At 42.7% G+C, this 11,457-nt stretch overlaps 3 protein-coding genes across 4 annotated transcripts in view; 2 read left to right on the forward strand and 1 right to left on the reverse strand.

Annotated features, from left to right (window-relative positions):
• Positions 1-2,420, forward strand: part of LOC102213774 (zinc finger protein 660) — a 5,380-nt gene extending 2,960 nt beyond the window's left edge. The window contains exon 4 of the mRNA XM_005740202.1: positions 1,024-2,420. Coding sequence (XP_005740259.1) covers positions 1,024-1,967 — 944 coding nt within the window. The 3' untranslated portion in view covers positions 1,968-2,420. The remainder of the gene's footprint in view (positions 1-1,023) is intronic.
• A 2,721-nt stretch (positions 2,421-5,141) lies between these two features.
• On the forward strand, positions 5,142-9,060 carry LOC102214062 (E3 ubiquitin/ISG15 ligase TRIM25-like). The gene is made up of 8 exons (XM_005740203.1): positions 5,142-5,265; positions 5,438-5,697; positions 5,820-6,137; positions 6,428-6,520; positions 6,609-6,681; positions 6,771-6,860; positions 7,204-7,260; positions 7,960-9,060. Exons 2-8 carry the CDS (start codon positions 5,440-5,442, stop codon positions 8,490-8,492), a joined length of 1,422 nt encoding a protein of 473 aa, XP_005740260.1. The 5' UTR covers positions 5,142-5,265; positions 5,438-5,439; the 3' UTR covers positions 8,493-9,060.
• Positions 9,061-9,507: 447 nt separating this feature from the next.
• Positions 9,508-11,457, reverse strand: part of tox4a (TOX high mobility group box family member 4 a) — a 6,531-nt gene continuing 4,581 nt past the window's right edge. For both annotated transcript variants that reach the window (XM_005740205.2, XM_005740204.2), the window contains exons 8-9: positions 10,303-10,442; positions 9,508-10,217 (exon numbers count right to left, since the gene is read on the reverse strand). In XM_005740205.2, the coding sequence (XP_005740262.1) occupies positions 10,160-10,217; positions 10,303-10,442 (198 nt within the window). In that variant the 3' untranslated portion in view covers positions 9,508-10,159. The remainder of the gene's footprint in view (positions 10,218-10,302; positions 10,443-11,457) is intronic.

Consider the following 11,457-nt stretch of genomic DNA (forward strand, 5'->3'; position numbering starts at 1 on the left):
TCACAGTTGAAGTGTACCTCTGGTGCAAATTACTGACCTCTGTCATCATTTTAGGTGGGGGAACTTGCACAATCGGTGGCTGACTAAATACTTTTTTTGCCCCACTGTAAATACTATGACGAGTACCTGGATTTCTGTCTGATGTTAAGTGTCATCAGTAAAGCTGTGGCTTTTTGCTCCCTCAGACCAGTAAACCACAACATTGAGAAACCTGTGTGTTCCTCTATGATGCAGGATGTGTATCGCACGCAAGTTGTAATGCGGCATTACAAATATCTCCCCCCCCCCCCTTGCAAATATCGATTTTTAGCATCACGCGATAGTTTAATAATGTGGTGGAGCAAGTAGGCTTGGGCTAAATGCTTTTTATACACAGAGTAGCAATACAAAAGTTTGACTCAATTTTATTTATACAGCGCCAAATCACAACAACAGTCTCCTCAAGGTGCTTTATATTGTAAGGTAGACCCTACAGTAATACAACAGTGTATCATGAGAGTGTGCTGTGCTAACACTTGGAAACACTTTGTTGTGTTGCTGCCGTGTCGTGCTAACAGCAGCGATACTTGACCATTTCACTTCACAGCTACATGAATTAGCAAGAACACTAGCTCCGCTCGTCACTCACGAGCCTGTCTTTAATAATTACCGTGGTTAAAGTTTGTTAAATTTCAGAACGTTGTGCTTCCATCATTACACTCCCATGAAGCACATCGTGCACTCACTCATATGGTGCAAGAATTCGAACGGGGTAGAGCTTAGATCACAAACTGCAAAGTTTGAGTGCCAGTGTCACGCTGTTGCATTTTGTGAGCATTTTTACATTTTATGGTTTCAAATAATGTCAAATTCTTCAGTTGTGGGGATTATTTAACATACATACAAACATACAAAAACAAGGTGAGGACACGTGTCCACTGAGAGACAGAGACATTTTGTAAGAGAGTGAAGGGGTTTGGGAAGCTTCATGAAAGGATGGTGAAAATGTTCAGTGTCATTAAAGATGCATGTGATCTGTTTCAGTCTCCACAGAGACACAGACAGAGACGTCAGCTGATCAGAAGCTGCTTGTAATTCAGCCTGACACGAACAACTCTGCTTCTGGGGAGAAGGTGAAGTTTGTTTGCCCGCTGATCCTTAAGCTGGAGTCTCCAACACCCAAAGTTGATCAATCAGAGAAGCCTGCTCAAGCCGAGCCTCAGCAGGCCAGTGTCAGCACAGCTAAAGGCACTGCCTACAGTCCATCCCCATCTGATGGCGCTGCGACTCCTGCACACACTGGAGTGTGGGAGTGGGTCCACGCTCAGAAGGAAGCAAAGAACCATCTCCAGATGAAATTGAAACTCACATCTCCAGATCCAAAGCTGCTGCGTCCCTGCGCAGTGCAGCTGGTAAATGTTCTCACGTTGCCTGAATCAGACATTCAGGGCGACGCTGCCAAAGCTCACAGCGTTGACCTCAAAAACGGTTGGCCTGTGCCAAAAGATCTCCGCCGTCATCAAGGTCTTCACACTGGCCATCGCCTGTGCTGCTTCACCAGATGCGCAAATGACATATGGCGCCTCCAAACGGTCATCAGTCGCTCCCGAGATGGATACTCTTGCAGCATCTGCGGGAAAACATTCAGCCGGAGGAAGATCCTCCGGCGGCACAAGCGCTTCCACACCGGAGAAAAGCCGTACTCGTGTTCTGCGTGCTCTAAAACGTTCGCCCTGCGAAAGAGTCTCCGCCGCCACTCGAGGTTCCACACGGGGGAGAGGCCGCACACCTGCACGCAGTGCGGTAAAAGCTTTCGGCTGCGAGACAACCTAAAAGCGCACTTGAGGTTTCACTCCGGAGAGAAGCCTTTCAGCTGTGCCACGTGCGGCAAGACGTTCAGGATCATGAGGAATCTAGAGAAGCACAAAGTGAACCACTGTGAGCTCTTCGTTCCTTCATTCAGAACGATCGCCGGCTTAAAGCTGTAGGAACAGCTGTGAGCAGCCACACGGATGTCTACCTCACACTGAAGACACTATAAACAGAAGCTGTCCCGAGAAACTTAAAGAAGAGAAGTGAAAGTCATAAGATTGCTTATGTTGATTGTTTATTTGGAGTTGTCCTAAAATAACTGGGGTTGTAATTGGATCTTAGGAGCTTGAGAAAAGAAGGCAGCTGGACTTCTTTAGGTTTGGAAAGACGTTTCGCATCCAAGAAGATGTCCCGGGTATTGACACCATAGTCGCTGACGTGGGACATTAAGGGTGAAACCACCTCCCAGGGCCAATAACCCCAATATGGTTTACCTGAGGCTCTCCACCTTCTTGTTTTTGAAACCAAAGCATCTTTCTAAACTTAAAGAAGTTCAGCTGCCTTCTTTTTTTTTCTTCTGGCCCACCTCCTATGACGACCAATGACCTGAATGACTGCCATTTTTGGGGGGGGGGGTGGAACAAAAAAATGTTTGGGGGGGGGATTTTTTTTTTCTGCTGTAATTTGTGTGTTTAGTTCATGCCATAGTTTTTGTGATTGTGGGTTATTAATGGGGCTGCAAGACTGCGACTACTACACATGTTTTGGCATTAAACCTCCTGAGAAACGCACAATCAAATTGCAGGGAAACCTACCCGCCACTGCACAGTTAACCAGCTTACAAATGCTCTGGTGCTCCTTGGAGATGGAGATGTTATAAATGTCTTGAAACACAGCATTAGTGGGTAGACCTGAGATATCTGGTGGTTGTCTGTATTGGAAAGCCTACGGTTCTCCACCTCTCAACATTTCACGTTAAATGATGTGCTTTTATACACTCTCTTATCTTTTATAGATTTGTTTTTCAAGTCTTTGTTTTTGTTTTAATTAACACTTATGTCACTTATTACTGACTTTGACTTTGTAGCACGTTACAATTATTCACCGTCTGTAGATTTCTTGCTCTCCATGACCTGTATGTTTCATGGTGACTTTATAAGTTAAAACGTAACAAATATGCTCTCGTCTTCATTTAAGGGACGGGTTGTTTTTTTTAAACTACATGTGCATTGAATAACATCTTGTTTTCAGTGTTTTTAATAACTTTTTCTGATGAACATTTGTCTCTTGTATCAATAAAAAAAAATTTTTTTTAAGTTTATTTTGTGTGTGAAGATCAAAGCATTCAAACCAATGTAAATACAAAATGCAGCTTTTAATGCTGATTTCATTTATTATTGGGAAAGGCAGCTATTTAAACCCACTTTATAAAAAACTAATTGCCCCATAAACCTAATAACTAGTTGTTCCACTCTGGGCAGCAAGAACTGCAATCAAGCCTTTGTGATAGCAGGCAATGAGGTTTTTAGATGGCAGTGAAGGAACTCTTGTTTGTATAATTAATTTAATTCAGCCACATTGGAGGAGTTTTGAGTATGAAGAGCCTGCAAACTGATGCTTTTTAATATTTGGGTCATTCAGAGGTGGACTTGCTAGGGGCGATCGTGGCTCAAAAGTTGGGAGTTCGCGTTGTAATCGGAAGGTTGCCGGTTCAAGCCCCAGCTTGGACAGTCTCGGTTGTTGTGTCCTTGGGCAAGACACTTCACCCGTTGCCTACTGGTGGTGGTCAGAGGGCCCGGTGGTGCCAGTGTCCAGGAGCCTCGCCTCTGTCAGTGCCCCCCAGGGTGGCTGTGGCTACAATGTAGCTGCCATCACCAGTGTGTGAATGGGTGAATGACAGGTTGTGTAAAGCGCTTTGGGGTCTTTAGGGACTAGAAAAGCGGTATACAGGCCATTTTTTTTGTTGATGTGTTTTCCTGGTAGAGAGCAGAATTTATCGTTCCATTAATTACAGCAAAGCAGCCCCAGACCGTCACACTACCACCACCATGTTTGGGATGATGTTATCTTTATGATTTCCTGTGCTGGTTTTATGCTAGATGTGAAGGAACTTAAACCTTCCAAAAACTCTTGTCAGTCCACAGAATTTTTTGCTGTTGACAGATGTACGACGATACTTTGTGTTCTTTTCAGTCAGCAGTGGTTTTCTCCTTGGAGCTCTCCAATGGATGCCATTTTTGCCTTGTCTGTTTCTTATTATTGCATCGTGAACACTGACCTGCACTGACACTGTAATTCTCTCATCACCCACAATCAGTCATGACACATGGTCGCCCCCTCCCTGAGCCTGGATCTGCTGGAGGTTTCTTCCTGTTAAATTCAAGTTTTTCTTTCCCACTGTTGCCAAGTGCCTGCTCATAGGGTTGTATTTTTTATTTTTTATTGTTGAGGTCTCTATTATCTGAGGGTCTTACAATATAAAGTGCCTTAAGGTGACCTGTGATTTGGCAGTACATAAATAGAATAGAATGGAGCTCAATGAAAGTGAGGTTTGCAGTTCTTTTTGTGTTTTTTGTGACCACCTGGAAAAGTCATTGATGTGTTTTTGGAGTAATTTTGGAGTCCAAGTTTTCTCCATTTGTGGATAATGTCTCTCACCCTGATTCACTGGAGTCCCAAAGCATTAGAAACCGCTTTGTAACCCTTTCCAGACTTATTGTCACTGAGTTGGCTTCTCAGAAAAAAAAAGAAGTGTGAAATTTCTTTTTCCACCGCGTCTTATCTCAGTTATAAGACACTTTTAGGTCGCAGGGTTATTACTCGGAGAGGTTATCTGCGTGTTTAACCGGCATGTTCTCTACAGAGTTCCTCTGAAAACAACTGAAGTTTTCCTGACAGCGGAGGACAAGCGCTGACATGAAAACTGGACGAGCAGAACAAAGTGGAGGAAGGACATGGCTTTCAAAGAGAGCACCAGGACCCTGTCCTTCAGTATTATATACTCCCTTTTATTAATCAGTTAGAGATAACGTGAAATTACCTATGACCACTATTTGAGTTCATTCAGCGGGTTTAGTTAGTAAAATGTACCATTTTCTTTATTTTCTTGTTCGTGCTTTTTTTCTAAGTGTCGGTAATTAACTGAGTCAGCACAACTGACTGACGCTTTTAGTTTGACTGGGTTAATTATCTGAAAAGTGTAAAAACACAATGGTAAGTTAGGGATAAGTACGCACAGTACCTGGAAATCTTTGACTGACAGTTTAAAATCTAGCACCGACATTAACAGAGTGTGACTTAAAAAATAAGGCTACGTTGACGCAACCGGAAACACGTAACGAATAGTCCACGTAAGCCCCGCCCACCAGGAAGTATGAAACATAACACTGAGGTGCTTTCACTTTTAGCAATGTATGTAGCGAAGACAGAAAACGAATAATCCCGACAAGCCTCCGACACCTTTTGGATAACGAGGTAGGGATTAAATCTTCGAGTGCCTTCATGCTGAGGTTGATGGTTTATTCAAAGCAAACTCAACAGGAAGTGTTTAGACCCAGAGTAGTGTGACGCTGGAAAAAAGTTTGCATGTCACGCCTTCCTTCTTGCTCTTTCCACGCTCGCTGTCACTCGTATTTTTTATTTTCAGAGATGGAAGATGCAGAGGAAAGCCGGATGGAGGAGATGCTCATGTGTCCAGTGTGCCAGGACATATTCAAGGATCCTCGGCAGCTGCCCTGTGGACACAGCATGTGTATGACATGCCTGGAAGGCCTGATGGATCACTCCTCAGACGTCCCATTCAAGTGTCCAGACTGCAGGGCGCATTTTGGTCAGGTTGTTACTGTGCAGAAGAGCTACGCGCTGGCCAGCATCGCAGAGGACTTCAGGCTGAGCAGGAGGACCAGGGTGCCCACTAGATGCACTTTTTAAAATCTCAAATCTGTTTGGCAGTCTTCAAAAAGTGTAAACAACTCTGCGGGACTGCAATACATCATTCTTCATGTCAATATCTGACATTTTCTCCCCAGGAAAAGCAGACAAAATGTGTGTACTGCGACTACTGCCCAGAGAAAAACATCTTGGCTGTCAAGACATGTACGAAGTGTGAGGTGTCGCTGTGCAAAGAGCATGTCAAGGACCACCAGAAGCTGCCAGTGTTCACTGGGCACCCTCTGGTGGGACCGCTGAGCGACCTCGCAGAGAGGAGGTGCCCACAGCATGAGGATGAGGTGCTGAGGTACTACTGCAAGTCATCCAGACGCTACATCTGCAGCATTTGCACACTGGAGGGCAAGCAGCTTAACGTGGCCACTGAGACCTCCACTGTCCTTCGGAGACAACTTACCGTGAGTTTAATAACCATCTTGGACTCAATGTTGCACAATCAGGTTATCTTGATTCATTCATTGACCTCTTAAAATCCACCTGGTCACGGGCAACCAGTCTAGGGTTAGGGGTAGGATCATTTCAGCTGTACTGCTAAAATGAATGTATGAGACTAACAACTTCATATCTGCAAATATATCTGTTTAATATGTGAGTAAAACAAAATGAAAATCTGAATCGCAGCCTAAGACTGATTGCTATTTATAGATGTTAAGGCAATTTAAGGTAATATTGTGTGTGCATTTGACAGGAATACATGGACCAGCACTTTAAAACGCTCATGGATCAAATCACAGAATCCAGCAACACTGTAAGAAAACTGCAAGAAGACATTCATCATAACGTGAGTCCCGTTTCCTGACATCTTAATATCTCATTTCAAGGTGTTTACAGTTTGTTCCTGTGGCTAATGTCCTTTTCTTTGAACCCAGAAACAGAAAATGAACTCCATCAACGGTGTCACCATAGTCCTGCTCTTACTCTGGTTCATAGTTCTCTATTACGGTAATAGAACCCCGAGCCTCTTGTTCTTGTGTTTCTTTTGTGTCTATGTGTAAACTCACTCACGTCTGCCTTTTCTTTCTTTCAACCAGCCTACAACTTCTCTGTGGAGAACCAGACGCTGACAGAAGCGCTGGACGAGCAACAGAACCGCGTGCATGACATCTATTCCACGATCGCAGGTAAGGAGGGTTCAAGTGTCCATTTCACTGATGGAGTTATGCAGTGCAAATCTTTCTTTGTCAGCCCTGCATTGTTTGCTGGGTGCTAATCTAGACGCTACCCCTGCTTCCAGTCTTTATACTAAGCCAGGCTAACGTTCTTCGGAGCTTTTTTTATGTATCACACAGCAGCTTTCATATCCATCTCCTGGGAAGATAGTGAATACCGTATTTCTTAAAGTCAAAAGGTTCATGTCTGTGTGGTAATGCAGGGCTTTTATCTGCTTTTTTGTAAACTATAATTACTAAACTCTAATTCTGTTCCACTCAGAAGTCTGAATAACATTTATGTATCCCTCCATAGAAAGTTTGGTTTATCATTCCATGAAAAGCTACAGACCTAAAGAAACAGAAGATCAAGGTAGGACTGGCATGAGGTTATTTTTTTTGGTAGCATTTGCGTGTGTGTGATTCTGTCTGTTAAGCTTGATAGCTTGAAAAGTTTTGAATGAATTCTGGTAAAGCTTTGCAGGGGTGTACAATTTGTTTGGCTTACATCCATCGAGGTTTTCAGGGTCAACTGATTTAATGGATGAAAACTGACAAAACGTGTTATAACTTAGAAACTGTTTTAAAATGTGGTGTGTATTCTCAAGATATATAAAGTACCATATAATGATTTAAAGTCATTCAATTCAGTTTCACTTATATGGTGCAAAATCACAACACCTGTCACATTTGACCTCTGACCTCACTTTTACATTTGCACTGTATTACTTGTGTTGAGACAACTGTGAGTGTGGCAGAATTAGGAGAAACAAGAATATTGAGATTGAGTGATTGAAAGTAAGACTGCAACATTTATTGAACGGAAAACAAGATTGAGAATTAGGAAAAGCGCAGGTCGGTCATCTGGTGACCTCCTAATGGTTAGCTAGCTTTAGCTACAAAGCTAAGGTAATTGCTTTAAAGTCTTAATAGACTTTGATTTTGTCTTATTTGTTCTGTAAAGTGTTTTGAAAGGCACTTCTAAATAAAATGTATTATTATTATTTTAAAACTGGGGTAGCAACAAAACACTGTATGTAAATGTACTTATAGTCGTGTGTCTGTTTGTCAGGAGCTCTCATGTTGGACCTCAACACTGTCAATCACATTCTTGGAGTGTCTGCTGATCTCAAAACAGCTGAGAGAGTGAACGCAAAGCTGGATTATCCCAACAGTTACAGCCGTTTCGATGAAGCCCCGCAGGTCCTCTCCTCCCAGTGCTTCTCCTCTGGTGTCCATGTCTGGGAGGTGGAGGCTGAGGGGCACTGGGACATTGCTGTATCCTACAAGAGCATCCAACGAAAGTGCAAGGAAACCAGCGCCTTCGGAAACAACACAGAGTCCTGGAGTCTTGTGCACAAAGGCAAAGGGAACCTGTTTGCCTGCCATAACAAAACCAAAACTCCTGTATCTCGTGCCTTGCAGAGCAGCCGAATAGCAGTGGTGGTTAATTTCGAGGAGGGCAGCATCTCATTCAGTGCTGTAGATTCCACCGTCACACAGCTGCATGAATTCAAGGCTGAACTGAGTCAGCCAGTGTGTCTGGGTTTGGGGCTTCATCACGTGGATCCACCCAGCCGAGTGTCCATTGTCAAAGCTTCCTGAATAATACCGCACACTGTCCCAACATTCAGACAACACTGTGTGCACACTGCCTCAAGTTCAGTGGCCTGAACCAAAGAGAAGATGCTTCAAAGCCAAATCACACCTCAGGAATTTATTTTTATATTGTGAAGCTTTATATGACATGCAAAGTGTGTTAAATACTTGATTTTCTGGTTGTAGATACTTATTTTTAATATAAACCTTCTTACAAGTCTTGAATAGCTTCCAGATATACAAATTGTAAGAATTTTAACATCTGACAATTCATCGTGCCACTTTTGCAACAAATATGCACCTTAACCCCGTCAGTTTTATTTAAGTACTGGATTATCGCTATATTTAAAAATACACTAAATTAAAGCAAAAATAGCTGCAAGAATATGATTTAAAACCTTTGAACTGATTACTTGTAAAATGCAGTTTGATCCATATCTGAGAACCAGAATAGATGACTTCTGAGACAACTGCAAGAAATCCATAAGTTTCGATCTCAGCTTTCCTTCTCTTCACGTCAAACGTGAGCTGACACATTTGACGTGACTGAACATGCACGATGAAGAGTTTGCAGCTTTTTTGAGAAAATGAGCTCAGAACAACCTGAATCTGTAACCTTTTCTGAATAAAAGCCATGACAGGATAACTGTGAAAGCCAAAATGTAGTTTTGTCTCGGCACAATTAGATCAGAGTGAAAAGTCAATAAATTCACTTGGCATTTAAAGATTTGCCAACACAAGCTAGAACAGTCAAGTTAGGGCAACAGCACCAAAAACTGCATGTGTGTCTAAGTCAGCCGTGTATTTTTGCCTGCTCCCTTTAGGGGTCGCCACAGCAGATCACCTGCCTCCATCTCACCCTTTCCCTAGCATCCTTACCTGCCACACCACATCCATGAAGCTCCTCTGAGGTCTTCCTCTTTTCCTCCTGCCCTGCAGCCATGGTGTGTAATTTACAAGCAGGAGAGTTAAAAAGCCTTTGTAAGCTGGCATTGGGGGAAAAGATGGACAGAAACAGAAGTTTGAGCAATTTGTCTCATTTATTAACAAAACATGGAGGTTGAGCATTCTTGAACAACTGTCTGATTATTTTTGAAGAAAAAGGCAACAATCAGTCTGGCAGGCCTCCGTACAAAACAGGTTATTACAGTGATACAAACGTTCTCTGCTAACAAAACAAGAGTCCATTCAGTTACAGTTTCTCTCTCTTCATACAAAAGGAATTAACACTTAAAAATGCCAAACCATTGATTTTAAACCTTGATGTAGAAAATCAGTGAGCACCGAACGAGTTGTTTTTGTCCTCTTTTGATCGTCAACAACTTGTAATAAACAACTAGAAACTAAGAGAGAGAATATTATTGTCTTGATCATATCTCACACTAGCTGCCGTAAGGCCCCTTGGTGCCTCACTAAAAATGGCACACATACTCATATCATTACACATTTATCTACACTGCATACATGCCTTTAGTAACAAGGTTAACACTACTGGGCTGTTCCATTACAGCAATACCAGCTGTCCTGAAAAACAACTGTCAGACCTATGTTTCGTGTACAAATCGTGAAATGTATTTCTCTAACGCACCAGTTCTGCATCCACCCTACAGCTATCAACACATTCCTTGCGAAAACGAAGAAGTCTGTTGATGTGATGGACCGCAGCAGCTGTGTTACTTCACTGTTCCCATGTTCTGATTCTTTATGGAGCACCACGCCCTAAATACATCTCTGAAAGACAGAAAATATAATGTAAAAGAAAGTTTCTCTACATGTTGCTGAAAACAAAACAACTTCAGCTTTCACCTCTACACACCTGCAGTGAGTGGCCACACATTCATTACTGCAGTATTCTTTGTCCCAGTCTTCACTCTCTACTGCTGGGTTGTTGCAGCCTGCCCTTACGCACACAGTCTTCACTGCAGCGGTGTCCCGCGACGCACTCACCTCCATCTCCTGAAGAAAAAAGGGATTAATATCAGCAGATTTTACACAAGTCTAGGTTTGCCGCAGCTGTTTTTTCTCCATGTTACAATATGTTAAAATCAGAAGTGAGAATATATCTTTAATTTTGTTAGTTTTATTAAGAAAACTCTTGTGTCAAAGTCAGCAAACTCGCTGATATACACTACCAGTCAAAAGTTCTCATTTAATGGTTTTTCTTTCTTTTCATGACTATTTACATTGTACATCCTCTCTGAAGGCATCAAAAACTATGAATGAACACAGGATGCTGTGGTAGCCATGCTGGTCTAGTTTTGAATAAATCCCCAACAAAGCACCCCCACACCATCACACCTCCTCCTCCATGCTTCACGGTGGAAACCATGCAGCATGGAGACCATCCATTCACCTTTTCTGTATCGTGGGCAGAACCAATGATCTCAGATTTGGACTCATCAGACCAAAGCACAGATTCCCACTGGTCAAATGCCCATCCCTTGTGTTTCTTGGCCCAAACAAATCCCGTCTGCTTGTTGCTTTTCCTTAATAGTGGTTTCTTAGCAGCTGTCTGATCATAAAGGCCTGATTTGCGCAGTCTCCTCTGAACAGTTGATGTAGAGATGTGCCTGCTACTGGAGCTCTGTGTGCCATTTATCTGGGCTCTAATCTGAGGATGTTAGCTTCACTGGCTGGTGACTTGGATGAATTTATCCTCAGCAGCAGAGGTGACTCTTGCTATTCCTTTCCTGGGACGGTCCTCATGTGAGCCAGTTTTGTCATAGCGCTTGATGGTTTTTGTGCCCATTCGTAGTTTTAGCAGTTTTCCAGACTGACTGACCTTCAGTTCTAAAACTAATGGTGTACTGTTGTTTCTCTTTACTTAGCTGGTTGTTTTTTTGCCATGATATGAATTCTAACAGTTGTCAAATAGTGCTGTCAGCTGTGTACTAAACTGACTTCTGCACAACACAACTGATGGTCTCAACCCCATTAAGAAGGCAAGAAACTCAACAAATGAACCCTGATA

The sequence above is a fragment of the Pundamilia nyererei genome, unplaced genomic scaffold, assembly GCF_000239375.1.
Source record: "Pundamilia nyererei isolate P.nyererei 1_Seehausen unplaced genomic scaffold, PunNye1.0 scaffold00098, whole genome shotgun sequence".
Classification (NCBI taxonomy): domain Eukaryota; kingdom Metazoa; phylum Chordata; class Actinopteri; order Cichliformes; family Cichlidae; genus Pundamilia; species Pundamilia nyererei.

Excerpts from the sequence above, each read along its gene's own strand:
- LOC102214062 (XM_005740203.1), top strand. The coding sequence starts at position 5,440 with ATGGAAGATGCAGAGGAAAGCCGGATGGAGGAGATGCTCATGTGTCCA. Across the intron at positions 6,138-6,427 it reads TCCTTCGGAGACAACTTACC|GAATACATGGACCAGCACTT; the intron begins GTGAGTTTAATA and ends TGCATTTGACAG. Across the intron at positions 6,861-7,203 it reads CATCTATTCCACGATCGCAG|AAAGTTTGGTTTATCATTCC; the intron begins GTAAGGAGGGTT and ends ATCCCTCCATAG.